This window comes from Pelophylax lessonae (assembly GCF_965119305.1).
Source record: "Pelophylax lessonae genome assembly, chromosome: 7".
In the NCBI taxonomy this organism is placed as follows: domain Eukaryota; kingdom Metazoa; phylum Chordata; class Amphibia; order Anura; family Ranidae; genus Pelophylax; species Pelophylax lessonae.
Window position 1 is genome coordinate 278,406,548 of NC_138774.1, and position 15,223 is coordinate 278,421,770.

At 46.0% G+C, this 15,223-nt stretch overlaps 1 protein-coding gene across 1 annotated transcript in view; it reads left to right on the forward strand.

Annotated features, from left to right (window-relative positions):
- The first annotated feature begins 896 nt into the window (after positions 1–896).
- The window catches only part of EXOSC2 (exosome component 2), a 78,105-nt gene continuing 63,778 nt past the window's right edge, over positions 897–15,223 (forward strand). Inside the window, exons 1-2 of the mRNA XM_082263101.1 lie at positions 897–1,064; positions 3,399–3,500. Coding sequence (XP_082119227.1) covers positions 943–1,064; positions 3,399–3,500 — 224 coding nt within the window. The 5' untranslated portion in view covers positions 897–942. The remainder of the gene's footprint in view (positions 1,065–3,398; positions 3,501–15,223) is intronic.

Below are 15,223 nucleotides of genomic sequence, written 5' to 3' on the forward strand. Positions count from 1 at the left end.
ACATACATGGCACTGGTGGACACATACGTGGCACTGGTGGACACATACGTGGCACTGGTGGGCAGTGGCACTGGTGGACACTGATACATGGCACTGGTGGGCAATGAGGAAATGAGTAAAAAAAACAGAAAAGGGGAATTAGGTCACAACACATCATATTCTGATTGGCCAAACACAAAGTCGTCTGTCATATAAGCCGCAAGTCGCGCTGAAGTCGCGGTAAAGTCGCTGTAAAATTGCGGTAAAAAGTCGCTCCGACATGGGGCGACTTATGGTTGCGGCAGTGATTTCTGATCGAAAAGGTAAAGGTGTACTGACTGCGCTCACGCCTCCCAGTTTATATGAACTAGTAGTATGTCAGATTTAATGGGCACAGATATTACGGAATCGCATATGCTGCAGAATAGGTAAATGTATAAATAAAAAAAGAAGTGATTTTAAAGTGTCTTAGTGGAAACATTATAAGATTTTTACCATTTAGCACTCATATTAGTCTTCAGTAAAATGAAAACAGTGTCACACTGTCACTAAACCAAGGAATTGCATAGAAAATAAATATTACATTTTAAGTAGGGTCATTTGTAATCTGTAACCTATTACATTTCCAAAGTAACCTTCCCAACACTGATTATAGGATTGCAGGATGTCAGCCTCTATTCCTGCCCCCCTCCTCCATCCACATTTGGCTGAATATTCCCCCTAATTCTCCTGCAGCTGTTTGTAATAATCTCTTCCATCCAGCAGATGGCGCTCAAAGACCAGAACAAGCCGCCAGCAACCAACATGGCCGCCGCACCAACCACACACACGTGTTTTAGATTTGTTTCCCTTACCTAATATGGCCGCCCGTCGAGCGATTTCTGCCACCTCCAAGATGGCTGCGAGCGGACGTCCGTTCTGGCCAAGATGGCGGCGCCCCTGTCCTAAGAGGCGTGTGAGAGAATGGCGGTGGATGTCAGGTTGGCGGTGGCCAGGAAACGGGTGGCTGAGGCGGTGACTGCGGAGAACAGCGCGCATCTGCTGGCCCCGGGAGACATCATCACCACAGACTCCAGCTTCATGAGGTGAGGGGTGTGCGTGCCTGTGCTGATAGGAGGGCGAGAGAGAGGCGCGTGTGTGAGGGATGATGGCCATGTGTAGAGTATAGCGTGTATACCTTACCATAGAGCACAGCGTATGTATACCATAGAGCACGGCGTATGTATACCATAGAGCACGGCGTATGTATACCATAGAGCACGGCGTATGTATACCATAGAGCACGGCGTATGTATACCATAGAGCACGGCGTATGTATACCATAGAGCACGGCGTATGTATACCATAGAGCACGGCGTATGTATACCATAGAGCACGGCGTATGTATACCATAGAGCACGGCGTATGTATACCATAGAGCACGGCGTATGTATACCATAGAGCACGGCGTATGTATACCATAGAGCACGGCGTATGTATACCATAGAGCACGGCGTATGTATACCATAGAGCACGGCGTATGTATACCATAGAGCACGGCGTATGTATACCATAGAGCACGGCGTATGTATACCATAGAGCACGGCGTATGTATACCATAGAGCACGGCGTATGTATACCATAGAGCACGGCGTATGTATACCATAGAGCACGGCGTATGTATACCATAGAGCAAAGTGTACAGGGCGCACGGCTGAGTATATACCATACGGCACAGGGCGCACGGCTGAGTGTATACACGTCACAGGGTTTACGGCTGAGTATATACGCCATACGGCACGGCTGAGTCTATGCGCCATACGGCACAGGGCGCACGGCTGAGTGAATGTGAATAAAAGTTCGCTCTATACCATTGGAGTCCTCTTCTCTCTTGGAGAGACTTTCTGGTTTACACAGCTGGGTTTATCATTGGGAGGATATTGGAGTTGCCATTTTTACATCAGTGTGCGGATCAGGTTGGACCACTGACCGGGAGTCGGCTGATTGCTGCAAATTGAATGGGTCTGGGCTTATCGCATTGCACGTTTTTTGACCACTCAATAATTTGAGGGTCAAATTTCTCTGGTAAGCGGTTTATACTCTGAGCACGTGGTGGAGCGTGGTCCAGCAGGCCACTGGTGTGATCGTCTCTGACCAAACAATCAAACAGACTTCATGAGGGTGGCCTGAGGGCCGTCGTCCTCTAGTGGGCCCTGTGCTCACTGCCCGGCACCATGGAGCTACATTGGCATTTGCCATTGAACACCAGAATTGGCAGCTCCACCACTGGCACCCTGTGCTTTTCCCAGATGAGAACAGGTTCACCCTGAGCACATGTGACAGACGTGAAAGGGTATGGAGAAGCTGTGGAGAACGTTATGCTGCCTGTAACATCGTTCAGCAGGACCGGTTTGGTGGTGGTCAGTGATGGTCTGGGGAGGAATATCCATGGAGGGACGCACAGCCCTCTACAGGCTAGACAATGGCACCCTGACTGACATTAGGTATCGGGATAAAATCCTTGGACTCTTTGTCAGACCCTACGCTGGTGCAGTGGGTCCTGGGTTCCTCCTGGTGCAGACAATGCCCGGCCTCACGTGGTGAGAGTATGCAGCCAATTCCTGGAGGATGAAGGAATCGATACCACTGAATGGCCCCCACGCTCGTCTGACCTAAATCCAGTAGAAAACATCTGGGACATTATGTTTCGGTCCATCCGACGCCGCCAGGTTGCACCTCAGTCTGTTCAGGAGCTCAGTGATGCCCTGGTCCAGATCTGGGAGGAAATACCCCAGGACACCATCCATCTCATTAGGAGCATGCCCGACATTGTCAGACATGCATACAAGCACACGGGGGCCATACAAACTACTGAGGACCATTCTGAGCTGCTGCAATGAAATTTCAGCACAATGGACTAGCCTGCTGCATCATTTTTTCTCCTTGATTTTTGGGGTGTCTTTGAATTCAGCCCTCTGTAGGGTGATCATTTTCAATTCCGTCAAATGATGTGGCATCCTTTCCTTCCTAACACATTACCCAGTCCTTACCAGTATAGATCCCAACACATTACCCAGTCCTTACCAGTATAGATCCTAACACATTACCCACTCCATACCAGTATGGATCCTAACACATTACCCAGTCCATACCAGTATGGATCCTAACACATTACCCAGCCCATACCAGTATAGATCCTAACACATTACCCACTCCATACCAGTATGGATCCTAACACATTACCCAGTCCATACCAGTATAGATATCCAACATGAGATTTTTCTCCATTGAGACCTGATGTGTTTTCAAAGCATTCCTTTCATTTTATTTATTTTTTCCTAGCAGTTTTATTTATTTTTAGCTATTGCATAACTTCCTTTGTAGAAGATTTGTTTTGTTGCTTATGTTTATTTGAAGTTCAATCCTTTTTATTCTTTCAGAGGTCATGGAACCTACATGGAAGAAGACAAGCTGTTGGCGTCGGTGGCTGGTGTCGTGGAGAAAGTAAACAAACTCATCTGCGTTCGACCTCCAAGGACCCGGTAGGTGCTTTAACTGCTTCCAGACCGCCTGCCACTTATATACTGCGGCAGGGCGGCTCTGCTGTGCTAAATCGCATACCTGCACGTGACTTTTTTTTGTTGCACACGATCTAGGGTGGACGTTCGCCCCTGGACCCCCGCTCCCGCTGCGATTGGACACAGCAGGAGCCAATCAGTGGGTCCAGCAGTCAAGATGGCCCCCGGGACCTGCCAGTTGTTCTGAGGAGAGGCAGAGAGGTGGGCTGCCTATGTAAACAAGGCAGACCGCCGCTCTGTCACAGAGGAAAACTGAGATCCTGTGTTTCTGCTTAGCAGAAACACGGATCTCTGTTTTCCTCTAGTGCCTTCAATGCCCCCACAGTGAGTAAGCACTCCCTAGGAGCACACTTAAAACTTTGATCACTCCTGATATTTACCCCTTCCCTCCCAGTGTCATTAGTAAAGTGACTGCATTTTTTTTTTTTAGCTCTGATCACAGTATTAATGTTACTGGTCCCCAAAAAGTGTCACTTGGTGTCAACTTTGTCCACCGCAATGTCAGTCCTGCTAAAAATCGCCGCCATTAATAGAAAAAACAGTAAGGCCCCTTTCACACAGGCGGACCGTTCAGATCCGCCTGTCCGTTTTTTTGGCGGATCTGAACGGTCCCCCCCATGCATCCCTATGGGGGATCGGATGTCAGCAGAGACATGTCCTCTGACACCCGATCTGATCCGTCAAATCTGGACGGATGGAAACCCTATTTTCCATCCGTCCAGCTGATCGGATCGGATGGCATCAGATGAGAACGGACCGACGGTCCGTTCCCATCCGATTTCCCCCATAGAGATGCATGGGCAACTGACAGCTGTGTCTCTGCACACAGCACATAGAACAGCAGTCATCCTCCTGCTCAGCGGGGGATCGGCGGATCGATCCCCCGCTGAGAAAAGCGGAGTCCGTTTGACGGACTGCTGTGTGAAAGGAGCCTCAAGAAAATAAAAAGTCCATGAATCTTTTCTCCTCGTTTGTAGACATGATACCTTTGCACACCTTGTTGATGAGACTGAACCAGCTGATATTAACGCAAACCTTCAGTCTTTTTTTTCTCTCTGTTTTCTAACTCTCATGAGAGTTTGCCAGCAGGGAAGGAGGGGGTGAGTCATAGGAGAGCCAATGAGAGCTGCAAAGCTGAAGGGGGCTGGATGAGGGTGGAGATAACAGGAGACAGCAGAGATTCATGAGGAGAAATGTGCAGGCGAGCTATGTGTATGTATATATATTATTTGAGGGGACAGCAAATTTACACTGTTATACAAGCTGTACACTCACTACTTTACATTGTAGCAAAGTGTCATTTCTTCAGTGTTGTCACATGAAAAGATAGAATAAAATATTTACAATAATGTGAGGGGTGTACTCACTTTTGTGAGATCCTGTAAGTTGCAGTTCAGTGAGTAAAATAAGTATTTGAGCATAGATTTTTTTCTATGCTGAGATCACCATTGAGGTATTTGTAAATTGCTATCATGTCCCCTCTCAGGCGTCTCTTCTCCAGGGAGAATAAATCAAGCGATTGCAGACGCTCTTCATAATTAAGGTCCTCCAATCCCCTAATCATTTTAGTTGCATTTCTCTGGACTCTCTCCACCTCCAACACATCCCCCATGAGGACCGGCGACCAGAACTGGACAGAATACTCCAGATGCGGTCGGACCAGAGTTTTATAAAGTGGAAGGATTATGGTCTTATCTGTGGAATACATCCCTTTCTTTATGCATGACAATATTCTGCCGGCATTGGCAGCTGCCAATTGACATTGCATGCTATTGCTTAGTCTATCCTCTACCAAGACTCTCAGATCTTTCTCCAAAAACTGATATAGAATTATTGATCCCGTCCTCAATGCTGTTTATGAATAAATTGAACAAGGTTGGTCCCAGGACTGAGCCTTGGGGGACCCCACTTACCACCTCAGACCAGTCTGAGTATGTGCTGTTTTATTACCACCCTTTGGACACGTCCTTTTAGCCAGTTCCGTATCCAAGAGCAAACCTTGCGGTCGATGCCTGCAGACCTTATTTTATAAATTAAGCGCTTGTGGGGAACTGTATCCAAACGCCTTAGCTAAATCCAGGTACACCACATCCACTGGTCTCCCCCTATCTAGCTCACAGCTCACCTCCTCGTAGAATGTCAAGAGATTGGTTTGACAAGAACGCCCCTTTGTAAACCCGTGCTGATTACCGCTGCTGATGATGTTGTATTTAGCAAACTTTACGATATAGTCCCTTATCATCCCCTCCAGAAGTTTACATACTATTGATGTCAGACTGACCGGCCTATAATTTCCCGGGATATGCCTCTGCCCCTTTTTTGAATATCAGAATCACGTTGGCTTTCCTCCAATCCCCTGGTACATCTCCTGTCCTAATACTGTCAGCAAAGATCAGGAACAGTGGTCTAGATATAATCTTATTGAGTTCTTTGAGTACTCTGAGATGTAAGCCATCCGGGCCTGGTGATTTGTGTTCATTTTATCCAGCCTTTCCCTGATTTCACCCTCTGTTAGCAAAGTTCTGTGAAATACTGCTAACCAAACAGTCATGGTCAGTGTACCCCTCCTTTTCCTGTGTAAAGACTGACGGGGGAAAAAAGCATTCAGCACGGTTTCTTTTTCAGTGTCCTCTGTAACCATCCTCCCCTCATCGTTAATTATGTGTGCAATATGCTCTGCCCTAGTTTTTTTGCTGTTGATGTATTTAAAGAATTTCTTTGGCTTCTTTACTATCATCCGCTATTTGTCTCTCAAAGTTGATTTTAGCCATTTTGATATGCATTGGGCACAAACTCCCTCTAGTTTGGTGCTGGGGGGGGGGGGGGGCATGACAGGTTAAGGGTGTTCACGGCATCCTTTATGAATTCCTCCCAATGAGAGGTGGTGATTGCATTTCGCAGCACTTTTGCTTCCTTTCAGATTTATAAGGCATCATTGTTGGTGACACCTCATTTTTCTGGCAGTGTTATTTCACCTTCTCTGACAAAACATTTTCCCCGTCTGCTGATCGATAGGACAACATTGTGCTGTTTGAGAAGAGGTGGTGAGACTGACTGTGCTGGCTCTCAACAGAATTTAAAATCTTTTGAGAGGTTTAACCACTTAAAGACCAGCTGGTGTAGATATACTGCGTCAGGCTGCCTCTCCTGCGCAAGCCGACGTAGGGGGTACGTCGGCGTGCGCATGCCGCCGGCGGCGCAATCGCACGCCTGCTCTATACCCCTGAAGCTAAGCAGTGGGATCGGCGATCGCTGCAAGGACTGACAGAAGGCGGTGTGCCGTTGTAAACACAGCACACCGCTCATCTGTCACTGATTGAAACAGCCCTGTCTCCATCCACCAAGTCTGGCCCCCACACAGTTGGAATCACCACCTAGGGCAGTGATGGTGAACCTTGGCACCACAGATGTTTTGGAACTACATTTCTCATGATGCTCAACTACACTGCAGAGTATAGGCGCATCATGGGAAATGTAGTCCCAAAACATCTGGGGTGCCAGGGTTCGCTATCACTGCCCTAGGGATACATTTAACCCTTTGATCGCCCCTGGTGTTAACCCATTCCCTGCCAGTGTCATTATTACAGTGACAGTGCATATTTATAGCACTGATTACTGTAGTAATGTCACTGGTACCCTGAAAAGTGTCAAAAATGTCAGTTAGGGGTCCGATCTGTCCACCGCAGTGTCGCAGTGGTGCTAGATCGCCACCATTACTATTAAAAAAAAAATAAATAAAAAATGACAAATCTTTCCCCTAGTTTGTAGACGCAATAACTTTTGCACACACCAATCAATATACACTTTATTGGGATTTTTTTTTTTTCAAAATTGTCGCTCTTCTTCTTCTTTTTTTTTTTTTTTTTTTTGTTTATAGTGCATAATCAAAAAAAAGCAGAGGTGATCAAATACCACCAAAGTCCTATTTGTAGGGGGTAAAAAAGGATGTCAATTTTATGTGGGTACAGCGCTGCACAACCGCGCAGTTGTCAGTTAAAGTAACGCAGTGCCGAATCGCAAAAAAATGCCCTGGTTATTAGGGGGGCAAATCCTTCCGGTCCAGGAGTGGTTAAAAAGAAGTATGTGTGTGTGTGTGTATATATATATATATATCACACACACACACACACAGTTTCTTGCGAAAGTATTCGGCCCCCTTGAACTTTGCAACCTTTTGCCACATTTCAGGCTTCAAACATAAAGATAGAAAACTGTAATTTTTTGTGAAGAATCAACAAGTGGGACACAATCATGAAATGGAATGAAATTTATTGGATATTTCAAACTTTTTTTTAACAAAAAACAAATTGGGCGTGCAAAATTATTCAGCCCCCTTATGTTAATACTTTGTAGCGCCACCTTTTGCTGCGATTACAGCAGTAAGTCGCTTGGGGTATGTCTCTATCAGTTTTGCACATCGAGAGACTGAAATTTTTGCCCATTCCTCCTTGCAAAACAGCTCGAGCTCAGTGAGGTTGGATGGAGAGCGTTTGTGAACAGCAGTTTTCAGTTCTTTTCACAGATTCTCGATTGGATTCAGGTCTGGACTTTGACTTGGCCATTCTAACACCTGGATATGTTTATTTGTGAACCATTCCATTGTAGATTTTGCTTTGTTTTGGATCATTGTCTTGTTGGAAGACAAATCTACGTCCCAGTCTCAGGTCTTTTGCAGACTCCATCAGGTTTTCTTCCAGAATGGTCCTGTATTTGGCTCCATCCATCTTCCCATCAATTTTAACCATCTTCCCTGTCCCTGCTGAAGAAAAGCAGGCCCAAACCATGATGCTGACACCACCATGTTTGACAGTGGGGATGGTGTGTTCAGGGTGATGAGCTGTGTTGCTTTTACGCCAAACATAAAGTTTTGCATTGTTGCCAAAAAGTTTGATTTTGGTTTCATCTGACCAGAGCACCTTCTTCCACATGTTTGGTGTCTCCCAGGTGGCTTGTGGCAAACTTTAAACGACACTTTTTATGGATATCTTTAAGAAATGGCTTTCTTCTTGCCACTCTTCCATAAAGGCCAGATTTGTGCAGTATATGACTGATTGTTGTCCTATGGACAGAGTCTCCCACCTCAGCTGTAGATCTCTGCAGTTCATCCAGAGTGATCATGGGCCTCTTGGCTGCATCTCTGATCAGTCTTCTCCTTGTATGAGCTGAAAGTTTAGAGGGACGGCCAGGTCTTCATAGATTTGCAGTGGTCTGATACTCCTTCCATTTCAATATTATCTATTGCACAGTGCTCCTTGGGATGTTTAAAGCTTGGGAAATCTTTTTGTATCCAAATCCAGCTTTAAACTTCTCCACAACAGTATCTCGGACCTGCCTGGTGTGTTCCTTGTTCTTCATGATGCTCTCTGCGCTTTAAACGGACCTCTGAGACTATCACAGTGCAGGTGCATTTATACGGAGACTTGATTACACACAGGTGGATTCTATTTATCATCATTAGTCATTTAGGTCAACATTGGATCATTCAGAGATCCTCACTGAACTTCTGGAGAGAGTTTGCTGCACTGAAAGTAAAGGGGCTGAATAATTTTGCACGCCCAATTTTTCAGTTTTTTATTTGTTAACAAAGTTTGAAATATCCAATAAATTTCGTTCCACTTCATGATTGTGTCCCACTTGTTGTTGATTCTTCACAAAAAATTACAATTTTATATCTTTATGTTTGAAGCCTGAAATGCGGCAAAAGTTTGCAAAGTTCAAGGGAGCCGAATATGTGTGCGTGTATGTGTATATATATATATATATATATGTATATATATTTTACTGTGTGAGATTTATTAGTGGAGCACCAAAAATTGGAGATGCAGTAAACCGAAATTGACCTTTTTATAAATGTATTTTCTACTTTTTTTTAAATTTATCGTCGGCTATTATCTGCACCTTTTTTGAAGCAGTGTTAAAATTCCTGCTTGCCACATTTCCTGATGCATATGTGGCAAAACGCACCTCCCCATTTGAAATGCATTGAAAACGCAGCTAGAATGCATTAAAAAATGCACCAGTGTTGCATTTTTGATGCATTTTTTTTTTAAAGTCACTTGATCTATGAATAACACAGCATAAGCAAGCTACAATGGAAGAAATATTGTGGGAAAATCATGGTCAATTTCAGCAGCCATTATCGGCACTTTTTTTTTTTTTTTTTCTTTTAGCACAATTCTGAAAACCTTATTTCTCTATCGTTCATTGACAGACGCAGCTCCATATTCTTCTCAACCATTGGGTTATGCTGCCCCCTACAGGAGTAGGACACTAGGTAGGAAAAAAAACAATACCACGTCTATGTGGCAGTCCCCTGGGGGTATACACCCACTCACTCTGCTACAGGCATTCCGTTTTTTTTCTGCCTAGTCAGGAGTAAGGACCTAGTTCCCTGCTGGGATTTCGGTCTTAGCATGTTTTTTAATGTAAAAAGCGAACGTTTTGTCTAAATTTTAAAAAGATTTATATGGCTGAAATTTCAGTGCATCACTAGCGATTATTGTTAGCTGCTATTACAGGGCTTTCCCGGCTCCTCGGCCTGGCGGACACAATGGGTTTGATTTAGACACTGATGCAGTGCTGGAACCACAGCAATTCCTGTGCGGGTTCCTGCACTGCATGAGAATCGCAGGCAGTCCACATTGTGGTCTGCGAACCGTTGCAGCTGTCAAAATAAAGTTAGACACCCCCCTCCCATTTGGTTAATGGAATGCAGTGCGAGCTGTGAATTCGGATTGCATGGGTCTGAACACGATTCCAGTGCAAACAAAAAAATAGGGTCCCGCCCCATTTTGCTGCGAATGCAATGCGATTTCAGCTATACAAACTGTATGGCTGAATTGGCACCGCACAGAGATCGTAAGTGATGTGGTGCGAATCACATGCAATGTCTGCAATCGCACCAGTATGAACCCAGCCTTACCAAAACTGGAGAGTGCAAAATCTGGCGCAGCTGTGCATGGTAATCAGTCCGCTTCTAACTTTAGCTTCTTTAACCAGTTCTGGACCGGAAGGATTTGCCCCCTTAATGACCAGGCCATTTTTTGCGATTTGGCACTGCGTTACTTCAACTGACAACTGCGCAGTCTTGTGACCCTGTACCCAAATAAAATTGACTGGCTTTTTTCCCCCACAAACAGGGCTTTCTTTTGGTGGTATTTTATCACCTCTGCGTTTTTTTTTTTTTTTTTTTTTTTTGCATCAGCCAGGAACCGAACCCGGGGCTCCCCTAATGGCAAGCGGTTACACTACCATAGAACCAGCGTAATAATGCCACCTCTGCGGTTTTTTTTTTTGTGCATTAGCCAGGAACCGAACCCGGGGCTCCCCTAATGGCAAGCGGTTACACTACCATAGAACCAGCGTAATAATGCCACCTCTGCGTTTTTTTTTTTTTTTTTGATTATGCGCTATAAACAAAATAAGACAATTTTTGAAAAATAAACAGTATTTTTTTCACTTTCTGCTATATAAAATTCCCAATGAAAAAAAAAATTTAAAGATCAAATTTTTTTTTCATCATTTTTGGCAAACTTGCATTCTGCTACGTATTTTTTGGTAAAAAAAAAAAAAAATCTGAATAAGTGTATATTGATTGGTTTGCGCAAAAGTTATTGCGTCTACAAACAAGGGGAAAGATTTGTAATATTTATTTACTAGTAATGGCAGTGATCAGCGATTTTTAGCGGGACTGCGACATTGCAGTGGACAGATCAAGAGCCCAATTGACATTTTTGACACTTTTGGGGGGCACCAGTGACATTACTACAGTAATCAGTGCTACAAAATATGCACTGTTACTGTGATAATGACACTGGCAGGGAAGGGGTTAACACCAGGGGCGATCAATGGGTTAAATGTGTACCTAGGGGGTGATTCTAACTGTGTGGGGGCCAGATTTGGTGGATGGAAACGGGGCTCCTGTGTTCCGAGATAACAGGAACACAGGAGCCCTGTTTCAATCAGTGACATGATCGGTGGGCTGTGTTTACAATGGCACCCCGCCTTCTGTCAGTCTCAGCAGCGATCACTGGGTTCCCAGCGGCCATCGCGGCTACCAAACCCGTTGCTTAACTGCAGGGCTGGAGAGCGGGCCGCCGGCAGCACGTGCCTGAGACCGGCTCCCACGTGCCGCTGTACGGATATGGCGGTTTGCGTATATGAGTATCAGATCATCAGTCCCCTGATTACAGAAAAGTTAAACCGTGCCCACCATCAGTGCCACCTCATCAGTGCAGCCGATCAGTGCCACCTCATCAGTGCAGCCGATCAGTGCCACCTCAAGTGCGCACATCAGTGAAGGAGAAAAATTACTTTATTTTCAAAATTTACTGACCGAAAATAAACGTTTTTTTTTTTTGTTTGTTTTTCCCAAAATTTTGTCTTTTTTTTTTTTTTTTTTTTGGAAGAAATAAAAAAACCCAGCGGTGATTAAAAACCACCAAAAGAAAGCTCTATTTGTGTGAAGAAAATGATAAAAATTTCATGTGGGTACAATGTAGCATGACCGCGTAATTGTCATTCAAAATGTGACAGCGCTGAAATCTGAAAATTTTGGCCTGGGCAGGAAGGGGGTGAAAGGGCCCTGTATTAAAGTTGTTAAAAAAAAAAAAAAAAAAAAATTTAAGGTTCGGTGTAAAACTAAAATGAATAAGAAAAATAAAGTTGCGCCCGCAAATGTTAACCGTGTTCAAACCGCACACGTGAGGTATCACCACGATTGTTGGGGGCGGGGAGGAGAGTGATAATTCTCACACTAGACTTCCTCTGTAACTCTAAACAGGTAACTGGTAAGAAATGTTAAAACGTCACCTATGGAGATTTTTGAGAACCGTAGTTTGTCGGCGTTCCACGAGTCTGCGCAATTTTAAAGCAAGGCATGTTGGGTATCTATTTACTTTGCGTAACATCTTTCACATTATAGAAAAATTTGGGCTAACTTTTTTTTTTTTTTTTTTTAAATTTGAAAGACCACTGCGCTAATACCGTGTGACATAAAATATTGTATGATCGCCATTTTTTATTCTCTAAAGCAGGGGTAATTAATTAGAATTCAAGGAGGTCCGGTCGCTAAAATTTTCTTTGGGCCGAGGTCCGAATCTGAAGTCTGTGCTATGACTCAGAAAGATGGGCAAAACAAAACGTGTCCATCAGCGTTGCTCTTAACATAAAATATGCCCATTTGAGTGCCCCTTAACATAAAATGTGTTCATCAGCGTGACCCTTAGCATACAATTTGCCCATCAGCGTGACCCTTAACATAAAATAAGGGGCACGCTGATGGGCACATTTTATGTTAGGGGGCACTCTGATGGGCACATTTTATGTTAGGGGGCACTCTGATGGGCACATTTTGTTAGGGGGCACGCTGATGGGCACATTTTATGTTAGGGTGCACACTGATGGGCAAAACAAAACGTGTCCATTAGTGTTGCTCTTAACATAAAATATGCCCATCAGAGTGCCCCCTAGCATAAAATTTGCCCATCGGCGTGACCCTTAGCATAAAATGTGCCCATCGGCATGCCCCCAGCATAAAATGTGCCCATCGGCGTGACCCTTAGCATAAAATTTGCCCATCCGCGTGACCCTTAACATAAAATATGCCCATCAGCGTGACCCTTAACATAAAATAAGGGGAACGCTGATTGTCACATTTTATGTTAGGGGGCACTCTGATGGCCACATTTTATGTTAGGGGGCACTTTGATGGGCACATTTTATGTTAGGGGGCATTCTAATGGGACCATTTTATGTTAAGGGGCACGCTGATGGGCAAAACAAAACGTGTCTATCAGTGTTGCTCTTAACATTATATATGCCCATTAGAGTGTCCCTTAACATAAAATATGCCCATTAGAGTGCCCCTTAACATAAAATAAGGCGCAAGCTGATGGGTACATTTTATCTTAGGGGGCACTCTAATAGGCATATTTTATTTTATGGGGCACTCTAATGGACACAAATGTGTGCCCCTTAACAAAATATGCCCATCAGTCTGTATTTTATAAAACTGTGCCCCACATACCTTTGGGAGCGAAAAATGTGGGAGCCAGGAGCAGCGAACATCAGGGGGGCAGGGCGTGCATGTGATGTCCCGCGGCTAGGCTGAGTGTGAGAGTCAGGAGCCGCAGTTAGGAGCAGGGGGGCGGGGCACGCACGTGACGTCACGCCCAAACTCGCGGCTGGCTGGGAGGGAGCCGAAGAAAGAAGCAGTGGGCGGGGCGCACTCACGGAATGTCACTGGTTGCTGGGACACCCGCGGTCCCAGCAAACCAATGATTACTTACGGTGGCGGCCTGACGGGTCCGGGCGGAAGCCTCGTGCGGGCCGCTCCTGGACCGGGGGCCGCCATTTAGTGACGGCTGCTCTAAAGTCTCGGCTAAAAAAATATTTATTTTGGGGGGGGGGGGGGTGGGCGTCTAAGTAAATTTCTAGCACAAAATACTGATTTCTTAACTTGTAAGAAACAAGTGTCAGAAAAAGGCTGAGGCATGAACTGGTTAACCACTTCCTGCCCGCCCTATAGGCAAATGAGGGTGGGAAGGTGGTTACATTATCCTGACTGGACGTTATATGACGGCAATGGATGATGTGGCGTGTCACTCTGACACACCGCATCTCGGTAAAGAGCCTACTGACGTAGGTTCTTTACCATGTGACCAGCTGTGTCCAATCACAGCTGGTCACATAGTAAATAGGAAGTGCCATTGATCGGCTTTCCTCAGTTTGTGCCTGACAGGCACGAGTAGAGGAGAGCCAATCTGCATCTCTCCTGACGGGGGGGGGGGGGGGGCTGGGGGGTCTGCAATGGTAATCAGAGCATTGATTACCAGTGCAGACCCTTGGGAGGGGGGGGGAGCCCACCAGTGCCCTCCCCATCAGTGCTGCCCACCAGTGCCCATCATTGCCATCTATCAGTGCTGCCCACCAGTGCCCATCATTGCCATCTATCAGTGCTGCCCACCAGTGCCCATCATTGCCATCTATCAGTGTTGCCCACCAGTGCCCATCATTGCCATCTCAGTGTTGCCCACCAGTGCCCATCATTGCCATCTCAGTGCTGCCCACCAGTGCCCATCATTGCCATCTCAGTGCTGCCCGCCAGTGCCCATCATTGCCCTCTCAGTGCTGCCCGCCAGTGCCCATCATTGCCCTCTCAGTGCTGCCCGCCAGTGCCCATCATTGCCCTCTCAGTGCTGCCCGCCAGTGCCCATCATTGCCCTCTCAGTGCTGCCCGCCAGTGCCCATCATTGCCATCTCAGTGCTGCCCGCCAGTGCCCATCATTGCCATCTCAGTGCTGCCCGCCAGTGCCCATCATTGCCATCTCAGTGCTGCCCGCCAGTGCCATCTCAGTGCTGCCCGCCAGTGCCATCTCAGTGCTGCCCGCCAGTGCCATCTCAGTGCTGCCCGCCAGTGCCATCTCAGTGCTGCCCGCCAATGCCGCTAGTGCCATCTCAGTGCTGCCCGCCAGTGCCATCTCAGTGCTGCCCACCAATGCCATCAGTGCCATCTCAGTGCTGCCCACCAGTGCCATCAGTGCCATCTCAGTGCTGCATATCAGTGCCGCCTATCAGTGCCCACCAATGCTGCATATCAGTGCCTGTCAGTGCGGCCTAATCAGCGCTCATCAGTGCAGGAAAAAACGTATCTATTTACAAAATTTTATAACCTAAACAAAAAACTT